Raw genomic sequence first — 16,896 nt, forward strand, 5'->3', positions numbered from 1 at the left:
AGTTGTATGGCCACAATAATCAATACCAGCTGTCACAATGGTGGCATTGCATTTTTTGGCTGAACGGGCACCTTATAATGGGTAGCTTACAACAGTATTCAAATCTTGACACAAGACTTATTTTTATACTCTTGCGTGAAGGTAAACTACATGTACCCCTGTTTTACTACAGCTTCTTCTCTGTCCTGCTCGTGTTAGCCTGCTTGGAGAGGTTGCTGCTGCAGCTGTACAGATACTGTAGCATCCGACCAGGACAATATCTGAGTCGGGCCACGTACCCACAAGCGTTGCTATGGAGAATTCTGCATCAAACCGACCAGGCCTGGTTTTGAGGAAGACCCACTTCTCCGAATGTGTCTTTGTGCTTCATTTTATTAAATGAACTCTCAAGCTCTTCTAGTTCATATTGTACAGCACCACATTATGTATTAAATGTTGCCCACTCTGCATCCATTGTAGCCTGGTCATCCTGAAAGAGATTCCCCAATCTGTGATCCCTTCCCTGCGTTCCCCCTATTTTCCTTTTAAGGGTTTTTGATTTTTTTTCCTTGCCCTCTTTGGGGGTTTGGATCAGGGGATCGCATTAATATTTGTCAATTGTGGGCTTGTGAAGCCCCTTGACTCTTTTCAGTGATTCAGGGCGATACAAAAACTTGAATTGGACCCCAATCTTTTTTCTGCAACAGATGGGTTCATACAAGTACAGTACCGGTACATACTTTTCGCAGGCTGGCAACCATTCGCCGGCAACCATCCCAAGGAACCATCGGAGGCTATTGCCGGGGGAGGTTGCGGGGCTGGTCCAGCATATCCCAGTCGTCGGGGTTTGTGAGGGTTCATTCAAGGTCGAGAACGTTCGCCAAACGTTCTCCAGATGTTCGCCTGTACTTTTCTTGTTGCAAGGGAATTTTCAACATGCTCAAAATTTCCTTGCAACGAGAAAAAACATTAAAACTGCTGGCCAATGTCTGGAGAACGTTTTGGACATTGAACCTTCGCGTGAATGCTCATTCGCTATCTTTTCCAGCACTCGCAAACATTCGCCCCTCAGTGGGATACCGGCTTTAGGAAGGTAATCACAGACAATGGTGGGGTCTGGTGTAGGGGTTTGCTGACAAGTTTGCTGGTTGCTAATTGCCGCACATCAGTGATTGGGGACACCTACCTTATAATATATTTAGATTGATTATTTGAATAATTCAAATAATTTGATTATTAACAAAATCTCAGCCTCGTAGCTTTGCAAGGAGCATTTTCCCATACAGACTAATGTTACTGCAGTCGGATACACCACTTCGTGTAGAAAAAGCTGGCGCAATGGCGACAAGACAACAGGGGCCAAAAAGAACAAACAAAAGGGGAGTCCATCAAAAACAGAGAATGTCCAAATTTGGGGATCATTTCATATTGAAAATGAGGATGAAGTGCAATCAAATCAAATCAAATTTATTTATATAGCACTTTTCATACAAAAAGAATGCAACTCAAAGTGCTGTCCAGTAAAAATCTAGAACACAACATAAAAAGGAAGACCCGCTTACGCCCTCCCACCCAACAAACCCAAAGATATATATCCGCCAGTACATCAGCACTCGCACCTACACACACACACACCCCACATTGACACACAAAGCACACAACCTGATAAACTTTGTTAAAAAAAGACATAACAAGGCACAGAGGAACCATATGAGGAAAGGGTACCCAAGGGGGGCTCGTTCACGCTGAGGGGAATGACAGCCCACGGGCCACAGGGACTGCCGCCATCACAGAGACCCCCGGCCCGGATCAGCCGGGTGGACCCCACACAAAGTGTAGAGGCCCCCGGCCACCCGGACCCACGGAGCCCCTGCGATGACGGCCCCTGCGGGAAGGGCAGCCCCCCCCCCCCCCCCCCCCAACGCGGAGGGCCCCCCATGAGGAAACACAGTAATATAAATGAAGAACTAAAATCAGTAAAATAAGAGACGAAGAATCCTCAGTCAAAAGAAAAGATAAATTACTTTAAATTAGTTAAAAGCCTAACTAAAAAGGTGTGTCTTGAGCTTCCTCTTAAAGATATCAACAGTCTCTGCGGACCTGACATCCTCTGGCAGGCTATTCCAAAGTTGAGGACCAAAGTGGCTGAATGCTGCCTCGCCATGCGTTTTGGTCCTCACCCTTGGAATAATTAAAAGGCCGGCGCCAGAGGACCTCAGGATCCGCGAGGGCTGGTATGATGAAAGCAAATCAGATAAATAAGATGGCCCAAGACCATTAATACATTTATAAACTAATAAAAGTACCTTAAAATCGATCCTGAAACACACGGGTAGCCAATGCAGCGATTTCAAAATTGGTGTAATGTGCTCCCGCCCTCTGGTTCTCGTCAGCACCTGAGCTGCTGAATTCTGGAGTAGTTGTAAAGAAAAGATACTCTTTTTGGGGAGGCCAGAGAGCAGGGCGTTACAATAATCTAAACGACAGGAAATAAAAGCTTGCATCAGCACTTCCGTGTTAGCCTGAGAGAGAAACGGGCGGACTCTGCCGATGTTCTTAAGGTGATAGAAACCTATCTTGGTTACATTTTTAATATGAGAAATAAAACTGAGCTCAGAGTCAAAGATGACGCCCAGATTCTTCACACATTCTGAGGGTTTAAAATCTTGTAGTTTTGGTAAAAGTTTCTCTCTATGACCTTCCGGGCCGATAACTAAAACCTCAGTTTTGTCCTGATTGAGCTGTAGGAAATTATCTGCCATCCATGACGTAATATCTAAAATGCAATTTAAAAGGGTATCAATGGGTCCTGTTTGTGTGTACCACAGCAGCTTGCCCACAAATCACCAACACGGAAGTTAATGTACTGTATCAGTAATTTAATATAGCCTACCATTGCTAATTAGAACATATTGTAATGCTCCTGCAAGTGGCCAAAAATGACAGTGCACTTTCAAGTGCTTTATTGAATAACCGGTAATAAAACACGTAATACGCACAATCATTCATATACTGCTGATGGCCGCAACTCAAGCCAAGTAACTGAACATGCAGACTGGCTAAAAGGTTAGCCAGTTCATTGCCGGCCAACTCTACACTCTCATTCACTGATGCCCACATCACTCAACAAGCCAAGCACCGCCGATTAAAGCCATCTATACTCAAACGTCGCAGTATTTCAATATAAAGTAAGGATGACGACCCCAAGTGGACAAAAATTTGTGTGAGAAATCTCTGGCACAAGGACAATTTGATACATAGAGATATACAGATTGCGATTTGATTCAAAAACGATATCGTTAAGCGCGAAACGGTTTGATACAATTCGGTTCAGTGAGGGAGCGATACAATTCAATTCAATAAAATGCGTAAACAATGCGATAGTTCACATTCCTTAGGCACGTATTTGGAGGCTGATGCTCAAGCTCCACCCAAAAAGGTCTATTTGTCTACCAATCTTTAAATGGGCTCCTCCACCCCTACGCACCTTCCCGCAGCCTCAGGTCTGCGGACCAGGCTCAACTGGAGGTGCCGAGGACTAAGCGGAGCCTCAGAGGGGATGGAGCCTATTCTGTTGCCGGTCCTTCCCTCTGGAATGACCTCCCATTGGTTGTTAGGTCAGCCCCCTCTCTGTCCATTTTTAAAACTCGTTTGAAGACACATTTCTATTCTTTGGCTTTTGACCCGACGTGAGACTGACACTTTTCTGCTGTTTTTCGGTGTCTACTGTCTATAATTTCTTGTGTTTTAAATAATCACTTTCAGCTGTCTTTTTTGGTGTATTATTGCTATTCTGTTCATGTAATGTGCTTTGTTACAGTTGTAGCTGTTATGAAATGTGCTTTATAAATAAAGTTGTATTGTATTGTTCTGTATTGTATTGTATTGTATTGAATTGTATCAAATAAAATAACCTAAATTCATTTTTTTCTCCAGGTAATTATTCTCAATAGTTAAAAAAAAAAAAAAAAAAAATATATATATATATATATATATATATATATATATATATATATATATATATATATATATATCGACCAATATGAAACACTTATATCGTGATATACAGTACTTTTCATTCGTACCGCCCAGCCCTAAAAGAAAGCGACTTAAAGGGGAAGTCAACGCAAACATATGAATATGCTCTATGCAAGCCCACTAGTGGAAACAGGGAATTCTGATAATTATTGTGTTTGCGGAATAAGTGTTAGTCCACTTGTTTTTAGCCATCTCTGGGTGCGGCCATTTTGTCTTCTGCCGACTGAAAATGATATCACAACTGCTCACAACGACCAATCACGGCTCAGATTCAGAAAACAGATCAGCCGTGATTGGTCGTTGTGAGCAGTTGTGATGTCATTTTCAGTCGACAGAAGACAAAATGGCCGCCCCCAGAGATGGCTGAAAAGAAGTGAATTTTGCTCCTTAATTTATATTCCACAAACGCAAATTAATCAGAATGCCGTGTTTGAACTAGTGGGCATGCTGGGAACATATTCTTGAAAAAAATATGTTTGGGTTGACTTCCGCATTTAGCTTCCATAGCTTTCCTATAGAAAGTAAGTTAAGAAAAAAGTGGGAGGATGCATTTGTAAGAGTCCATCTGCCCAAAGACCGCAGCTGTGCTCTCGTAATTTTAGCACAGACGCATTTGATACCTTTCATCGCCCTTCGCTTATGAGACGGCTCACCGTCTCTGGCTATGAAAGACGGTTAAAACCAAATGCTGGACACCGAATTCGCAATGGAGGAAGTGAGCAACACAAAGTCAGTCAAGCAGCCTGTCATGTTACAAGTGTACAATGTCCACCGCGAATGACAAACACACCTACTCAGACAGAGGCATGCATGTCCGAAAATGACTAACTCAAACTTCCACACATCCGCGATCTCCATTTTCATCACGGGCTTCTTCTTCACTTTCCTCATGTCATTGACCACACTCTGGTTCGAATTACCGGCTGAACAGCTCATCGTTGTTAACAGATAGCTGCATCTGCTAAAAACAACAGTGCGCAATCATGTTACGTCACTACCCAGAGTGCATTGCGATGTCGACAACAATGGTGACATTTCTGCAAAATTTATTAAACTGGTTATTATTTTCACAATAATATCTTGTAGTTATGTTACTAACAATGAAATAAAACATACAGTGTAGAGCAAACACGTCATTACAGTTGGGGTTACTTTTAAATGGGGTCAGCACACACCTGCCACTATTTAAAATGCCTCTGATTAACGCCAAAGAAATTAAAGAGGAGGTCAACCCCCAAATTTTCATTACAGTAATTTGTTCTATGCACCTCCACTAGTCGAAACGCGGCATTCTGATAGTTATTACGTTTGTGGAATATGAGTTAAACAACAGAATCGACCCATTCTTAATAGGGATGTCACAATATCTGCAATATCATGATATCGCGATATTAAAATTGCCACAATATATCGCCGTTGTCATGTCACGATATTAATAGCAGCAAATCTGTTTAAAAGCCCAAGTTGTTTACCATTTGTGAAGTTCCAGCACCCTCTGGTGGTTAGTTTATCAGTGCAGTTTATTTTGATGCTTGTTTTTGCCACCTATGTAAGACCCAGGCTAATCGCCAGATGACGGACAACATAACACAATTGAGTGCCTCCACAAATTGAACCGATTCACAATGTGTGCATGCATTAGCAAATAAGTGTCTCAATATTAGGTGTTTGGTTATTGTAGGCCATTTATATACATTGAGGTTAATGCTAAATGTAGTATTTGAACTATATATACACCGGTAATTTGGACCACAGCTAATTAGCATTGTGTAGAGACATTTACATGCAACTGCTCGTTTTTTAATTTCTATTTATATTTCATGTTCTACAGAATGCATACACACACCCTTTACAACTCAAACACAAATTAAATAGATTATTGCTCACATAAACAAAACTATGTTCTAACAAGTAAAAGGTCCCACAAAATAGTCATACCAGAACATATTTTTCAACATCTCTGTCGGTAATAGTCCCCAACCATTTTAAGCATGCTATAGTGCAACCCCTGCTGAAAAAAATTGACCTTGATCAAGCTGTGCTATCCAATTTGAGGCCCATTTCCAAGCTGCCTTTTATGTCTAAAATTCGCGAAAAAGTGATGCACTCACAATTAAGATCTTTCTTGGATGAACATAATGTTATGGAAGTTTTCCAGTCACGCTTCAAGAAGATGCACAGCACAGAGTCAGCCCTGCTACGTGTTTTTAATGACATCCTCCTGGCAAATGACACTGGAGACTACGTATGTCTCGTTTTGTTGGATTTTGACTGCAGCATTCGATACAGTAGACCACAGTATTCTTTTGACTCGTTTGCAAGTGGGCATTAGTGGATGCGCTCTACAGGAGTTTTTCTGTTAGCCTACGTTCCTCTGAGTCCCGCTCTGCCCCTCTATCGTATGGTGTTCCACAGGGTTCTATTTTGGGGCCATTGCTGTTCTCATTGTATTTGCTGCCCCCGTGTTCCATCTTTAGAAAACACGTTATTTCCTTCCACTGCTATGCGGACAACTGCCAAATCCATATCCCGCTGAGCAAAAAAGACGCATTCTCCATAAGACCTCTTTTTTCCTGCCTAGAGGACATCAAAGACCAGATGTCACTGAATTTCTTAAATTTCAATAAACAGAAAACAGAAGTTATGGTCTTCGGGCCCAGTGGCTCGTCTGCATCCCACCTTGTTGACCTGGGCCACCTAGCTTCATATCGAAAGACAACAGTCTTAAACCTGGGTTTTAAAATGGACAGTGATCTTAAATTAGACCAGCAAATCAGCGCTGTTGTAAAGTTGAGCTTCTTTCACCTTAGATAGCTGGCTAAGGTAAAGCCCCTCCTTTCCCATCAGCACTTAGAAACAGTCATCCATGCCTTTGTTATATCTCGGCTAGATTACTGCAATGCACTTTATTTTGGAGTCAGCCAGTCTCCCTTAAACGTCTCCAGTTGGTCCAAAATGCTGCTGCCCGCCTACTAACTGGAGCTCGGTAGATGGAGCACATCACACCAACTCTGGCCTCCCTTGACTGGCTCCCAGTGCATTTCAGTGTTCGATTTATGGTTCTCCTATTTGTCTATAAATCATTAAATGGCCTCGCCCCGGCGTACCTCTCGGAGCTCCTCCACTCCTACGCACCTTCCTTCAGCCTCAGGTCTGCGGACCAGGAGCTGCTCGAGGACCAAGCGGAGCCTCAGAGGGGATCGAGCCTTTTCGACTGCTGGTCCTTCCCTTTGGAATGACCTCCCATTAGATGTTAGGCAAGCCCCCTCTCTGTCCACTTTTAAAACCCGGTTGAAGACACATTTCTATTCTCGGTCTTATTTATGTTAATTCATTGATTCCACTTGTTGTATTATGGGCTTTCTATTGTTTGTATGTAAAGTGCTTTGTTACAGCTCTAGCTGTTATGAAATGCGCTGTATAAATAAAATTGTATTGTATTGTATTGTATTGTATTGTATCGCGAGGTTCATATCGTGATATTATCGTATCGTGACATTTGGATATCGTGACATCCCTAGTTCTTAGCCATCTTAGGGGCGGTCGTTTTGTACATATGAATGTGCTCTATGCAAGCCCACTAGTTGGAACAGGGAATTCTGATAAATATTGCGTTTGCGGAATAAGTGTTAATCCACTTGTTTTTAGCCATCTCCGGGTGCGGCCATTTTGGCCTTTAAGAAAAAAAGCCTGCAGCAAAAGGGACACTTTTTTATCCAGGGTAAAAGATCACATTTGAGCACCACTTGGGGTCCATGTGTTCACGTGCTTGACATTTATTGATGGAGATGTTAATCATAAAGAACCCAATTCTGTAAAACGACATTCTTACGGTATTTTCAAATATGTATAAGTCCACTTATCCCTAAGAATTGCTGCTTTATAGCGCTGTAAAACACAAGCAACAATAGCTTACTCCTGAAATAAGCTATATCACAACAAAGGGGGGTCTTGCTCATTGGGTGCCATTCAAGCTAGGGCCTCCACGGCGCACACACACACACATGCACACGCACACACACACACACACACACACACACACACACACACACACACACACACACACACACACACACAAACTTAGCGGGCAATTGTTGTGTTAGCTTCCGGACATACTTGTGTGTCCTTTTAAATGATGCCTTGGATGCTCATGGGAGTTTCTTTTTGGGGTTGCACAGTGTCAACATCTGAAGGTGAAGACTTGATAGCCAATGGGAATTGCCGAGATATACACAGCTAACAAACATAATACGTGCACCTCACATGTAAAGTACATGTAATTGAGTCCATAATGCAAAACATATTTTTATCCAAAATCTTGAATAAAGGATGGAATAATCGACAGAATACTTGATTCCAAAAAGATTTGATGACATAAATGCACACATGCAGGTGCTCATTTTTACCCAAAGCTACAAGCACAAAGAAATACTACATAAACCAAATGGAACCAATCAGACTCACGATAACGTGTCAAAAGTGTTGGGTTGTATCCATGGCAACAACCATCATCAGCTACCTATGGAGCTGTAGATATTCAGTTTTCCTAAAATTCCCTATTTTTACATGATTAAACTTGATTGACTAAAACACTAGTCATGTTGTAAAAGCAAAAAAAAAAAAAAACTACAGTAATTCCAAATAAAGAGACTATTAAGAAGCTCTGTCAACTCAAAAACAATCTCTCTAGTGCTGTGTGCAAAGTACCTGTGAGAAAGTAAGCAGGTGGACTCTGACACACGTACTGTGCAGGATAGTGGTTCTTCTTCCTGTGTTTGTGGATTCTGTAGTCCTTTTCGCTGTGAGAGCGTCGGCTCCTGGGAGGCTCTGCACTGGCTGCTGGTGACAGTAGCCGCTCTGACAGCTCAGAGCTGGGCCATGCCCGCCTCAAAGTGCTGCTGTGTGTCTGCTTCATCCTCACCACATTGGGTAGCAGACAACAATCTGGTGAGAATTTTAGCCACAAGGCTGAGTTAAAAAGAAAAAAAGCAAGCTGAATGTTTGCAGCCAGGTAAAAGACTCAAGGCTACCTGTCTGCAGCTTATCACGTGAATTCCATTCTGCAGAGCCGGTGGTTAAAGTCCATTCATGACAATCAAACCACCACCATTTTGTGAAATAATAAAAGAATTACATTCATGGTCATGTCGCTGGTGACGTGACCAAAAGAATCCTCAGATTTGATTCAGAAAGGCATGTAGCAGTGAGTACATCCACAGTCTTCTTCTCGGGTCACAAAAAAAAAAATGTATGCGAGCACAGCAAGTCGTTGGATAGAAAATACATCAACTGACGCAAATGTGTGAAAATAAGACTAGAGAAAGAATAAGAAAAAAAGTCTGTTTTAGATTTGGGCGATCGATTCCCAAGCTCAACAACGTTGAGGGGACAACGCCGTTGGTGTGGGTCAAAGGAGGTCTCTGGGAAGGAAAGCCGTTGTGTCACCAAAAAAAAGCCTGTGCAGCCAAGCGAAGGAAAAAAGGAAGGAGGGAGGGCGTGCTAATACAAAAGAAAGCAAGTGGAGGGAGGAGAGCGGACAACAAAATATCCATGGGAAAAACAGACACGGCTATGTTCCTCTCTTCAACATCGATCCACTCACATGGCTCCAAGAGTGCGTTTGACAAATGCTGCTTTTACCCACTCAAATTTGACACTACAACAGCTTAACCAAGGAATGATGGCAAAAAAAAACATCAGCAATATGTGGTAGATCCTGAATAGAGCGAAAACTGTCTCCACTTCTCTTTGTCTTCTGTTTTGTGCCTTCACCTCGCTCTTCAGCTCTCTCTCGTCTGCTCTCTCTGCCTGTGTTCAGTGTTGTGGGAGAGGAGGGGGCAAAGAGAGGGGGGCAGGATTCTTGTGAGCCCACCCCTTTATTTCCCCCCTGTTGAAAAAACTGGAGGCTGCTGCCCATTCATAGAAAACACACACATGCGAAAGCTGAATTGATGTGTCCGTGCACAAGCTTGTGTGTGTGTGTGTGTGTGTGTGTCTAAAGTCTTATTGGGTGGAATCCAGAATTCCATGAGTCAGCCAATCAGCACAAGTCTCAGAGTGTGACTTTTTAGTGAGCCGCATATTGACCAAATGCTGCAACCTACACAGCAACACGGGCAATAGGTTGTTTTTGTCTGCTGGCATACTGGCGCATGTGCTCTGCATCACTACCAACATTGTACTGCCAATCACTCAAGCTTGTCAGCTGCATGAACGACACTGAAACAATGCTAAATAGGAGGTATGTTTGGTGACATACACAAATGGTTAGAAAGAAAGCACTTGTGTTGAATGTTAAGATAAGGAAAAACAGCAGCAATTGATGATAAACACTGTGAGAGCTGCAGCGGAGGCCCCAAAACAACTATTGACGATTTGATTGGCAACAACCACCACAGAATGCAAATCTGGAATTAAGGTATCACAATCCACTGCTTACAGAAGACTTCCTGAACAAAAGTACAAAGGCTACATCAGAAGATGCAAACCACCCATTAGCAAGAGGAAGAACAATAGGAACCAAGAAGTCAAACATTCTTTGCCATAATTTGTTCTATCCGCCTTTACTAGCCTAAACACAGCATTCTGATTAATATTACGTTTGTGGAATATGAGCTAAGCAGCAAAATCCACCCATTTTTATCCATCGCAGGGGGCGGCCATTTTTTCACATCTGTCGACTGAAAATAACATCACAGTTGCTCAGGGCTCAGGTAACAACCAATCACGGCTCAGCTTTGGCAAATAGAATTTTTTTCCCGTCCGTGTAATCGTCTATTCTCGCCCACCCATATGTGGTACCGATGCAAAAATCGGCTTCTCTGCTTTCAGAATTACATTGCTAGGACTAATGTTTCATGCGTTATGGTGATATGAAAAACATGTAATCTTCGTCACTTTCCACTATGACGCACGGCTTACCACGCCACCAACATAAGCAAAATGTCAGCTACAGCTAAATGTAATGCATGTGGTATGGGCAGAAAGCTCCACTTCTCTGCTTTCTGAATCCACTGGAATTATGTTGATATCTTAAACGGTTCATTCTTGAAAAAAAAAAAAACATTTGCGTTGACAAAAATATGTTCTATGCAAGCTCACTTGTTGAAACAATGTATTCTGATTTATATTGCATTTGTGGAAAAAGAGTTAATCCACCCGTTTTTAGCCATCTCTGGGGCCAGCCATTTTGTCACTTCTGTCCACTGAAAATGAAATCAACCAATCACGGCTGACCTATTTTCTGAAGCTGAGTCGTGATTGGTCGTTACCTGAGCCCTGAGCAGTTATGATCTAATTTTCAGTCGAGAGAAGTGACAAAATGGCCGCCCCCTGAGATGGCTAAAAAGGGGTGGATTTTGCTGCTTAACTCATATTCCACAAACACAATATTAATCAGAATGTCGTGTTTCAACTGTGTTTGGGTTGATTGCCTATTTAAGTATTTGTTCCTTTTGGGGTTTGTTTGCTACGGCGCATTTCCGGAGCGAAGAAGAAAGCGAGAGAGGTGAATTAGAGCGAGGTTGTTCAACTTCAATGAAGACGCAACGAAGCACTGCCCTGCTGTGTTGGTTGTTTAACCCATTAAGCCCGGGAGCGCATAACCGCGTTTCTACCACTAGAGCCGGGAGCGCTGTTGCGTCTTTCTACCTTTCAAACCGGGAGAGCGGGTATGTCACTGTCCTTTTTTAATCCAATTCTCCATCTCTTAGCCAACTTAATGCATCAGAATATACACGTGACAGTGCTGCGAGACCGTGGATGTCGTGGAATTTTTTCGAGCTGTAAATAGGCTAATGGCGGACGCCGTCGATCGCCGGCAGCTCTGATTAAAGTACCAGTAAGTAACGGCAGTGATATATAGACGACGTGCACGACCAGTGGAACCAGTCGAACGTGATATGATATGGTTTGTAGACTATGATGATATTGACGTCTTTGTAACAGAATAGAGAATGGTAATTACCACTCGATTTTTTTTTTTATTAAAATAGTGCTTCTCTTGCACTGACGTTATTTTTACATCTTCGATTGAAACAGTAAATAATAATAAATTCTGCCTGTGTGAAAGCCACATGTCTAAGCTCTTTAATTCTTTTGGAATTATGTTTCTGTCTGCTACAGGTTTACAGGGTAATTCCAAAGGCGACCTTAGGTTTCGGGAAGCTGTTGAGAAAGGCGCTTTAATGGGTTATGTAGGGAAGATGCCAGAAGAAGTGCATGAACTCGACCTTGATGGACTCGACGTGCTCGCGTCATCCGTGAACACGTTACTGCGGCAAAAATGTGTTTCAGTTCCATTCCAAGTCGGGGGTCATCGCTTCAAAAAGACAGTGACAACAATGGATATTGTGCCTGCTATAATAAAGCGACCAAGATGACTAGACGATGCATTTAATTGTATTCCGAAAACGATCTGGAAGGTGGCGGCGAATGTGGTACGTGCGTGTGTAGCTTCTTTACACACACACACAAACGTGACATAACACCCACGCCGCTGCCAAACTAGTTTGCTTCGCAGCAGCAACAAGCTGCGTGGTGGATCCTCTACTCCGTGGCAACAAATAAATTGCCGGGCCGAGCCGGGGGAAACTGTACGTCATTGCAACATGTGACATAACGGACCAATCACGAGAGAGAATGCGCACGGCGTAGAATACGCAGCAGCAATTTCTGACGTGTGCGGGCATGTGTTGCAGACCTGTTGCCAACATGTCTCACGGCACAATGCGTCGGTCACGTGATGCAATGCGGCAGTTGTCGCCCGCGTCCACGCAGGAGTATAAAGGAGCCTTTAGAGGAGGTCTCTGTTGATGTACCTCAACTCGGGGAGCATAAAGAAGCCTTCCGCCAAGGAGATTGAGATGAACTTTGGCCGCCTCGCGACCACGTCACGCACATGAGGGCCGATTAGTGCGCCGGACTAAAATCCACCTTGCTTAGTCCAGCCCTTTTTTTTCCCCAAACGTGTCACCCCCCCGTCCTCCGCCCCAAATATGGGCGTCCGTCGGGGACGGATTGCCCAGCTCTGATAATAATAAGTCAACCTCTACTTCACAGTTTTTCACCTATCACGGGGGGTTCTGGTCCCCATTAACTGCGATAAACGAGGGTTTACTGTATTGTGTCATATTTGCCATATTCAAAGTATTTGCAAATGGCCATCCATCCATCCATCCATCCATTATCTATGCCGCTTATACTCACTTTGAAATGAATAATTTGTTAACCATTCACACAAAACTGAGGCTAATAATCTAGGCAGAAACAGGTCATAAAAACAGTTTCAGCAGAGACTTTCTTTTCCACAGCAAAAGTGAAAGGAGGAATAAATTGTGACTGAACAAATTTTCTTGCACACATATTAAGGCAGCACTGGGCAAGAATTAGACCTAAGTTTGGGGAAGAAAAGAGATGTCGAAGGTACCACGAAAAACAACGGCACCGTTTGGCAGTATTTTGATGCAGCAGATCACAACAAGGTCGTCTGTAGGCTTTGTAAGCATAAACTCGCTTACAACCACTCTCCCGGAGCGATGAGAAACCACATGTGCGGCGCGCAGCCTTGGGCTCCTGCTGCAAGCTGCGTAGCAACAATAGCACATTAGCTCGCCCCCAGTCGCGCTCAACTCCTCGTCCCGGCCGGCAAGCGTGGGCAGCGGCGGTGGCGACTCTGGGCGGGGCGGGCGCTTCCCACAGATCTCCACAGCTGCAGCGGCCACCGCGGTGGCAGCAGTCGCCCTTCGCGGGGTCGGTAATCCGGCCGACGCAGCCTCGATGCGGCTCATGACCCAAAGTAAATACGTCTAATTGCAATATTGAGCCAACAAGTTCAACACACAAATGCACATATCTAGCTAATATTCAGCTTATATCATGCTTAGCAGCGGCTACTGTACATACAGATACATCAGGTACCATATGATTACATAAATTGCTTAGATTAGATGGACTTTCCTTGCTTGCACCAACAATGCAGCGTTGTTTGTCATACATATTTTCTTTCTAAAACAAGACAAGGTTAGCCAATCAATTGGTGTTCAGTAGCATGCTTTCAGTAAAATCTGTATTATTGTATTGTCTTGCACTTCTCAAAAATAAAGCTCTTGTGAAAAATAATACAAAAACATTTATTAAAATAAATATAAATATAGAATTTAAATTAACAAACTGTCCTGAATGTTTGGGCTGAAATAGCCCCTACTGTAAATACACAAAACATTTGCATTTTCCACTTTGAATTCAATATTTGTAGTATTAAATTTAAAGTTTTCTTGCTTATAGACTAATCGACTAGTCGCAAATAAAATTTGAGACGGCGGGCAAATTAGTCGAAATTCCCATCCCTAGTACTTATACAGTAATTTATTCAAATTACATGCACAGCAAGATTATGTCCAGTCAATGCTGTAACCGTGTGCGTGCGTGTTTGTGTGTGTGTGATGGAAACAGAGTGAGGTGTATGGTAACTGCATAGCGTTTGTAATCTGACCTTGCTGGCGTCTCACATTCCAGTTACATTGATAATAGTAGTGTGCAGTTTTGTTTAAGTGCCCATGAGCCCGACATAAGCCTTCTAAATTATAAGGATGACAGGGGGGAAGACGTGCTTTCTGAGGGTGGAAAAATTACACCTATGACATTTCATAGTTGTCTTGATGTCAGTAAATTCCATGCAACACAGTTAACTAATCACACAACCAAAACACCCAAGAATGGCAAAGAGCCAAACGTTGCACTCCAACAGATATTCCAAAGTGACCTCCGATGAGCCCTGATCTAAATCTTTTTGAACAAACCAATATGTGGAAGCAGCTGCAACATGTAGCCGATATTTGACATACAGCTGCAACAGTTCATGGGGAGTGTACAAAAACACATGTCAACAGGTCTTATTCAGTGCAATTGTTTGATTTCAGAACAATACATATTAACGGTATCGTTATTTTTAGCCAGCAAAATAAGCAGAGATGCTCAAATGCCAGCTGTGAGCTGACAGGGTGTTTCATTGGCACACAGTGGCATTAAGCAGGTACGGTACGGAAGGCTTACCTAGATATTTGATGGTGAATCCCCTGGGTGGGTTGAGGGACCTCCGCATCCATCCCTCCCTCAGTACCTCCAGGTGGTCCTCCTTTCCCTGTATAAGCAGCACATGCTCGTCTATCCATCCCAGGAAGAAAGTCTCGGACACAGCCTCGGTAATCCGTTGATTCCACACGTGATGCTGAGTGTTTTCCGCTTTGAAATCGGCAAATATCTCATAGCCGGTGTGGTGTCTCGGCAGCGCGTCGCTCTCTGACACTCCGGCCGCCCCCACCGCCTCCGCAGCCCCAACCCTGGACAGCACGATGGCCAGAGAGTGGGGAGCGATCTGCAGGAAAGACTCCATGGTCGCCTAGCTGGCCACCGAATTCAGTGTTACCATCGTTATTTACCTGCTCCTACTGCATCGAGCTCGATGGGCAACAAGAAGTCCATGTTAGCTAGCGGCAGCAATGCTGTGCTGTAGCCGCATATCCTTCCGACAAGGCACTCGCCATCAAGCTAGCAGCCTTAGCTGCCGTTGCCTCCCTGCAGCCTCACGCCAAAACCATTCCTACACATGCAGGTCGGCCCTCGCCTTTAGACGGCTTTTCCCGACCATTTAGTGGGTCGATAGTTTACAGAAGACTCACATGGGGCGCAATCCACAAGAACCACGAGATGTCATTGGGTATTTTCCATGTAAAAATCACGTCGTTACCTTTGCATCCAGTTAGCTGGATGCTAGCACATAATGAATTCACCCAGGCAACAGATGCGGCGACCGGCCCCTCCTTTTCTCGTCGCCTGGCAGCATCAAGTCCGCTGGGACGCCGGTTTCTTTTTAGTCACCTTTCACGATGCGGATGACGAATCTTCTCCGAGCGAAAGGTTGAACTCCGTCTGCTGCTTGGTACAAGCCGTGGGTGGGCGAGGTCACAGCTGAGGTGAGGATCCGCCTCATCCAGGTACGGGCAGGAATTGGTACGGGGTTGTGTCGAGAGGATGTTGACCACAACTAGCACTTCTTCCCGGATACATTTTCAAATTAATATGCGGATCCGTAATGCAACTAAGTAAAGGGCACTTCGGTTAAATATTTCGGCGTTTCTCATTATTCTTATATCCAGGATATGAAGTTTTTTTGCATCACAACACCGGCCATCAAAACATTTGATGGTGACCTCTAATACCAGGGATGGGCAACTAGTGGCCCGCAGGCAGCATGTGGATTTTTGGGGGGTTTACAATTTTTTCCCCCCAATGCATTTTCAATGGACATCAATTATATACAGATTTTCACTCTTTGCAGGCCAGCCAGATCCCTATTCCCCGTGAACTGTGGGGTTACACTGTATAGTTTTAAGTTGTAATAACACCCTTCACCACTAGATGGCAGACATGACTTAGTTGCGCTTGCAGACCGGGTCTGATACTATGGACAATATTCATGATGTAGTTGTGATGGCAGTCTGGGCACCGCGTATGCTATCCCATTCATATAGTACTGTGTATGTCAGCGGACGCTGCCGTGGAACTCTCCCACGTCCTACAGCACACACTGTCAGCTCAGTCCCCACGTAGCAGCCCCTCCCAGCAGGGAGATGTTAACCCCTTGGCGTCCAGGTTGCAAATGAATCGCACATGTGCCAAAGCACAACTCGCAGACACCGACAGTAGTTCAGAGTGTTCAGTTATGGTTGTGTTCTAAGTTTTAACCTTTGTGTTGTTACATCCTCTTTCACCTTAAAAAAAAAAAAAAAAAATAAAAATAATAACATTGTCACCTGCATGTCCATACTGTTCAGTTATGGATGTCTTCTAAGTCAAATAAAATCAAATCAACTTTTATTT

The 16,896-nt window shown here is 43.7% G+C and overlaps 1 protein-coding gene across 3 annotated transcripts in view; it reads right to left on the minus strand.

Annotated features, from left to right (window-relative positions):
• The window catches only part of LOC147152347 (storkhead-box protein 2-like), a 58,758-nt gene extending 42,697 nt beyond the window's left edge, over positions 1-16,061 (minus strand). The window contains exons 1-2 of one of the 3 annotated variants that reach the window (XM_086024017.1): positions 9,048-9,801; positions 8,725-8,961 (exon numbers count right to left, since the gene is read on the minus strand). In XM_086024017.1, the coding sequence (XP_085880143.1) occupies positions 8,725-8,932 (208 nt within the window). In that variant the 5' untranslated portion in view covers positions 8,933-8,961; positions 9,048-9,801. Of the gene's footprint in view, positions 1-8,724; positions 9,802-15,069 lie in introns of those variants that run through there. The other 2 variants (XM_086024016.1, XM_086024018.1) reach the window with 2 other exon arrangements.
• Between the last annotated feature and the right edge of the window lie 835 nt (positions 16,062-16,896).

This window comes from Filicampus tigris, chromosome 2 (genome assembly GCF_054856515.1).
Source record: "Filicampus tigris isolate MCC_2025a chromosome 2, RoL_Ftig_1.0, whole genome shotgun sequence".
Taxonomy (NCBI): Eukaryota; Metazoa; Chordata; class Actinopteri; order Syngnathiformes; family Syngnathidae; genus Filicampus; species Filicampus tigris.